At 38.6% G+C, this 6,954-nt stretch overlaps 1 protein-coding gene across 1 annotated transcript; it reads left to right on the top strand.

Annotated features, from left to right (window-relative positions):
• The first annotated feature begins 1,150 nt into the window (after positions 1 to 1,150).
• LOC114244803 (uncharacterized) lies at positions 1,151 to 6,100 on the top strand. Its single transcript, XM_028176710.2, has 3 exons — positions 1,151 to 3,323; positions 4,649 to 4,718; positions 5,644 to 6,100. Exons 1-3 carry the CDS (start codon positions 3,315 to 3,317, stop codon positions 5,952 to 5,954), a joined length of 390 nt encoding a protein of 129 aa, XP_028032511.2. The 5' UTR covers positions 1,151 to 3,314; the 3' UTR covers positions 5,955 to 6,100.
• Positions 6,101 to 6,954: the final 854 nt, after the last annotated feature.

Here is a 6,954-nt window from a genome sequence, read left to right as displayed (position 1 = left end):
AAGTCCCCGCAATAGTGGCTCCATGATTAAGGTATTCGACCATTACCACCTTGGTTGTCGCAGAAAAAACAGCCCACAATTTTACCAATGGATAAAATCGCCTAAAATTACTTCGGAGTTGGAGATGACTGTCTTTTTTAAGTCATGGACTGTTTTTTAGTTTCCCGGTCGTAATGGTGAAGTCACGTTTCGTCCATAGTTATGAATCGAGCGAAAATTGGACGATGTCTTGTTGTAACAAACCCAAACAGCTTCATGAAATTCTCAGTCTTGTTTGTTTCTGCGCGTCAGAAAGTATTCTGGGCACCCAGCACGCTGACACATTTTTCATACCCAAATGGTTGTGTATATTAGGAAACTTCCTATAAAATCTTCATTCCTTTTGCTATAAAACAAACAGTAACACAACGATCCGCTAAGACAATGTTTTCAACTTTTTTTTACCATTTTCTTAGTCACTACCGATGCAGCGTGGTGGCACCATGTTTTTATTACAAATGGTGACGTCAACGACGCTGACGTCATTCTCTTCGTTGTTGTTATTGCTTTCCATAGTGACAGTAAATAATACTCACTTTTTCAATGAATTCCATTTATTACATTTCAGTATATAACGTTAACAACAGAGAGCTCCGCTCCGTTTGAACACAGGTAACTTTAACTTTAACTAATCTTAGTTAACTAAATAGTAATGTTGCGCCGATATATTTAATATCTGGGCTATGCCTGTCAGTCTTTTTTTTTTCTTTCCAAAGAGATTGTATCGCATAATCACTATTTATTGAACACCCCTCATACATACATATAATCTTAATATAGGTATATAAATAAAGTATCACGTTGTTTGTCCGCGATGGACACCTAAACTACTGAACCGATTTTAACTTTTTTTTTTAAATATGTGCTTTATTCCAACTTAGACCCTAAGATGGTTTTTATTTCGATTAATGGTTGCAATATTTGTTAATTAACAATAAAATGATTTCTTATATTGATTATTGTTATTAATTGTAAGTTTCATAAGTCTAAAACAGATGGCGCCTTAAATCAGTTTTTACAGACAATATACTGTCTGACGTTAATATCTCATAGATGACGCTATGTTAAAAATATCTACGTTTCATATAGGTGAGCTACAAAATTTATTGGCATTAACACCACGTGCTGCTGAGGCTAAAGTATAAGTGAAATTTATTTTGTAGAAAACGCAAGTAAAGTGAAATCCAATTGTTCTTACTTTGTTAATTTTTGGTATTAGCATAGCCAGCCACGTGTTATTTAGAAACAAAAACCTTAGCCACGGCAAGTCTGCTAGTTTTAATATAAAATCAATTGTCACGTCACACACATTGAGTTAATATGCTAATATTTGACAAAGATGGTAGTAAGACAGTGTTATAAATTATAGTTTAGTGTATTGACAAATTCAAGTTAAATTAAGTAGATTCATACAAAAACATAGTATAGCTAAAACAATTATGTATGTATGAAATGATTTGTATTGTAAGGAATTTTAACTGAAAATTAACAGGTCAAATTAATTCTGTTAGCTCGAGGCAAGTGGAAACTTTAAAATATCAGCCTTTTGTAACATGTTTATATATCTACGATAATTTAAAATGTTTTTTTTTGTATACCTTGTATCGAATAACAAGCAATCAACATTAATGGCTAAATAGTACGAATCGACAAACCCGTTCCTCCTTCCGAAGCAAACCAAAATAAAAAGTTATAAAGTTAAATAAAAATTGCGAGATGATGGATAAGGATATTTTTTTTCGAGCAGGGGGCCGTAACTAAATCTTGCGCTCGGGGTTTCTTTTTTTATGATTGAGGGATTATTGGTGACCCGGAGGCCTTTACAGTTTCACAAGGGCAGGTGGGCGAGCAAGAGCTCAGCCAGGAGGGACAGGATTTGCTAACACCTACCCGAGCGTCTCCACGGGAGACCTAACAAGAGTAGCTGCTTCGCGAATTAATCTACTACCGGATCGGAATCGCGACCCGCTGAGAAGATCCGCCGAGAAACTCAACGGGCTGATGTTGAGGTTAGATTGCAAGTCGAACTCTTTGCCGAGTTCGACGAGTACGGTTACCGGGGTCCCTACTCCTAGTATTAGAGCTGAAGGAGTCTAATACAAGGGTTGTTGGATCTGATGGATCCATAAGGACAGTGACTGGCTCCTGCGTGATCAGGATTCGTGGAGTAGTCAGCGGCGGCAACGATAAGGCGATTATCACGACGCATTGCCATATGGAAGTAACGTTCCGGCGCAGACTTCATGTTTTCGGATCGATTCGAGGTCGTCGAAATCGTCGTGTAAGTCGACGTTCCTCACGAACAACGGAGCTCTGACTCCTAACCTATAACGGGATTATAGGGGTTGGAGGGTGTTTATGTGCGTGCGGGTAGTGTGGCGTGAGGGAACACCACATTCGTGTAAATCATGACGGCCCCTAAACAAGTTTTGTTTTGTTTCGAAGGGACATTTTACTCCGCTTACAGATCATGAGTAGGTAGGTAGAGCCTACCCAAGATAAACGCGGCATGGTCGTGGACGGATTAGATGTGCGGGCGGTTTTTTTTCTGCTTAGATGGGTGGACAAGCTCACAGCCCACCTGGTGTTAAGTGGTTACTGGAGACCATAGACATTTACAACGTAAATGCGCCACCCACCTTGAGATATAAGTTCTAAGGTCTCAAGTGTAGTTACAACGACTGCCTCACTCTTCAAACCGAAACGCATTACTGCTTCACGGCAAAAATAAGCGGGGTGGTGTTACCTACCCGCGCGGACTCACAAGTGGTCCTACCACCAGTAATTACGCAAATTATAATTTTGCGGGTTTGATTTTTATTACACGATGTTATTCCTTCATCACGGAAGTCAATCGCGAACATTAAAATTTGTTGAGTACGTATTTCATTAGAAAAATTGGTACCCGCCTGCGGGATTCGAACACCGGTGCATCGCTTCAACACGAATGCACCGGACATCTTATCCTTTAGCTACACTTAGCTTTTAATTAATGCCTGATTTATTAGTTAAACATAACCACCACAAAAACGGATAATTTACAATACCAAAGTCAAGGCAATTCTCAAAGTCATCTTGCCCTTGGTTTATTGAAAGAGTTAATCGAAGAATCGTGATTTGAAGAGCCAAGTATTGTCCATTATAAAACAAGATACATGTAAACTGATTCACATTCAAATTAAACAGCAAAAAATTAGATGAACAACGACAAAACGATATAAATAGGATCAAGTATCTTGTAGCAGTATTCAGTCCAATAGTCCAATCAGCCCACGATGTCGACGGTAAGTAAATAATCATCTAAGTTAATCAAATTCGTAGTATAAATTTAATCAAAAATATTTAAATACGCACTTTGTTGGAGTTAAACATATTGTCGCCTATCTAAAATCACCACAATCAATATCATCTCAATATGCATGGTTTTTGGTGATCACTTAACATCAACTGGGTCGTGAGCTCGTTCACTCATCTATTCATTAAAAAAGTACTTTATTCGTAGTCATCAACAATTTGGACGCTGAAGGTTTATAGAATATAGGTTTTATTTATTTATGTTTGTATATGTACAGACAAGCTCACGGCTCACTTGGTATTATGTGGCCACCGGAGCTCTCAAACAGTTTAGAATTTGTTGTGCAATGACCTGGATCTGTGCATGATTCGCGCATATTTTGATAATTTTTATTAATAAAGTAAATAGTTCGAGGTTAGACCCTTGTTTACTCGTGGTTAAACATTTGAAACTGCTTATTTTATTTACCTACATAAAAGTCATATTTTGCTTACTACCTAATAAATAAAGTCAATACGATTATAAGTTTTATTTAAATAATAATAAACTGGTGGTTGTGGAAAACGCACTTCAATAATACCATGCAATCAAAATCACACAAAAATGGGGAATAAAAATACAAAGCCGGGTCCGAAATCTAAAATAATAATGGGTTAGAAAATAAAGAATACACTTTCAAATTTACCGCACGCACAGATATTACTCAGCAACTAAAACATCAAATAAGTTCAATGCTTCTAGTGTCAAACAGATAGTAGCAGGTTGACTTTGACATGAAACAATGACCATAGACTCCAGAACTCTATGGGTTTGACGCTAGCTTGACCAAATTTTGCTCAAACTGATGATATCGTGGTGACGCAATACCACGACTCTAACTCACTCGAGTAGAGTTGAGGAATAATGTAATGGTCGACTAAAAATACCAAACTCGAGTAAGTTTGGGAGGAATGCTCGAGCGGCATCGGATGAGTTAAGAGTGGAGGAATATTTGACGAAACGTCTAAAGATACGGGCATTAGACTTTTTGCCTCAAGTTGAATAAGGGCAACCATATTGTGGCCTCAGTACTTTCCAGTAACCACTTAACTTGAATTGATTCGTAACTTCGCCTTCCTATCTTTTGTCCCCAATACGAAAATAAATAAGTAATTGAATGAAAAACATTCTAGGAGGAGTGAGATTCATTGAAGCTTTATAAATTCGACTAATATGATTTTTTTAGAGATTTTTTTTTACATTAGCATTTATTTGTTACGTTCATCGCATTCTAGATTAACTGACACTTAGTAAATAATATTTTTTTTATCCTAGATTCGCTGCTTGTTCTTCTTAATCGCGTTGTCCGTTGGGGCAATGGCAATTAGAGAAGTTCGCTCACCAGGTAATGTAAACAATCTATACTAATATATAAATCTGCAGTGGTTTTTATAGACGTTCCGTTATAACTACTGAACCATGCATCCGATTGACTTGAAACTTGGTATCCATGTAGAAAATATATGTACTTAATGGATAGGCTAATATTTATAATATGAGTGTTGGACTCCCTAATAATAATGACAATAAATAATAATGTTAATTTTAAATGCCCAGCGAAGCGGGCGAGTACGGCTAGTTTATTTATTACTTATTGATAATACTTTGTCATGATTATAAATATTTATTAAAACAATAGGTTTAAGCTTTGTACTTTCAATCATTCAGTCGTCGTGGCCTAAAGGATTAAGATGCCCGGTGCATTCACCGGTGTTCGAAGCCTGCGGGCGGGTACCAATTTTTCTAATTAAATACGTACTTAACAAACGTTCAATACTGACTTCCACTGTGAAGGAATAAACATCGTGTAATAAAAGTGAAACCCGCAATTTGCGTAATTACTGGTGGTAGGACGTCTTGTGAGTCCGCACGGGTAGGTACCACCACCCTGCCTATTTCTACCGTGAAGCAGTATTGCATTGGTTTGTGTTGCAATGCGTTGACTTGGTTTGACGGATAGGGCAGCCGTTGTATACTATAAGCGGGGACCTCCTATGAGGTTAGGCTCTCAGCCGAAAAACAAATGCTATTGTATTATAACAACGAAGATCTTTGAACTCATGTCTCAAGGTGGGTAAAAAATGGAACTGGTAAAAACTGGCTTCGGCATTAAATCCGCCAATGTGCGATAATTTGCACGAAGTGCAAAAAATGGAGACTAAAATAAAAATGGAAAATTGATAGTTAAAAGAGAAAGGCGACCTAAAAATGAAATAGTTGCTATTAGTTCTCGTACAAACCTTAATTAATACATTAGTTTCCTTTAACAGGAGGAGGAGGCGGTTGGCACGGAAATGGAGGTAATGGGGGTGGGTCTCCGTTTGGCTCAGCACGATCTTCAGGTGGGTGGGCTGGTAGCCGATCAGGCTCAGGAGGTTTCGGGGGAAGGTCTTCTGGTTGGAATGGTCAAGGGGGTGGGTCGTCAGGCTCGAGCTGGGGCGGTAGTAGTGGGAGCTTGGGTTACGGTGGTTCCAGTAACGGATGGGGCGGTAGTTTTGGATTGGATTACTCTGGATCATCTGATGGCTGGGACAGTGTCTCCTCACATTCGCACAACGGTTGGCAATCTTCAGGATGGTGAACGAACACAAACTTGTAGAAAAATGAATTCTTGACTAGTGCTAGCGAAATGTCAAAATGTTTTTTTCTTAACTTTTTTTAACCTTTGTAAATGTTATAATTTTGATATTTGTATGTAATGAATAAATTTTGGAATGAAATATTGAATAGATAGTTTTGACAACATTGTCTAGAGATTCCTCACGAACCAAGGTGCTCCGACGACTATCTTCTAAACGCTGATATCTATCTTCTAAACCATAGGTGAAATTGACATGAGTAGTCGTCGTGGCCTAAAGGATAAGACGACCGGTGCATTCGTATCTAGCGATGTAACAGTGTTCGAATCCCGCAGGCGGGTACCAATTTTTCTAACGAAATACGTACTTAAGAAATGTTCACGATTGACTTCCATGGTGAAGGAATAACATCGTGTAATACCTAAACATCAAACCCACAAAACTATAATTTTCGTAATTACTGATAGTACCTCTCTGTGACCTCGTGTGAGTCCGCACGGGTAGGTACCACCGCCCTGCCTATTTCCGCCGTAAAGCAGTAATGCCTTTCGGTTGGAAAGGTGGGGCAGCCGTTGTAACTATACTGAGACCTTAGAACTTATATCTCAAGATGGGTGACGCATTTACGTTGTAGATATCTATGGGCTCCAGTAACCACTTAACACCAGCTGGACTGTGAGCTCGTCCAACCATCTAAGCAATAAAAAAAAAACATGAAATCTATAAGTATATATTTATATAAAAGAAAATGTATCTGCCTGTGTATGTTCACCTAATATTATCCTCCGTGCGTCGTATTCCTCATTTCCTTTACTGAGCACTTTTGTTAGGACTATGTTCCTCCATTCCCTCCTGTCCTCCGCGCAGTGGATAGCCACATTGATGCTGGATTCCAAAGTCGTCTTAATCTGATCGGACCAGCGCATGGGACTACGCCCTCTAGGCCTTTAATTCCCATACTACATCTGACCTAACGAAGCGCCGTCAGCCCGTGTTTATAGG

The sequence above is a fragment of the Bombyx mandarina genome, chromosome 12 (assembly GCF_030267445.1).
Source record: "Bombyx mandarina strain Sakado chromosome 12, ASM3026744v2".
Taxonomy (NCBI): Eukaryota; Metazoa; Arthropoda; class Insecta; order Lepidoptera; family Bombycidae; genus Bombyx; species Bombyx mandarina.
This window is presented reverse-complemented; position numbering and strand designations above follow the sequence as displayed.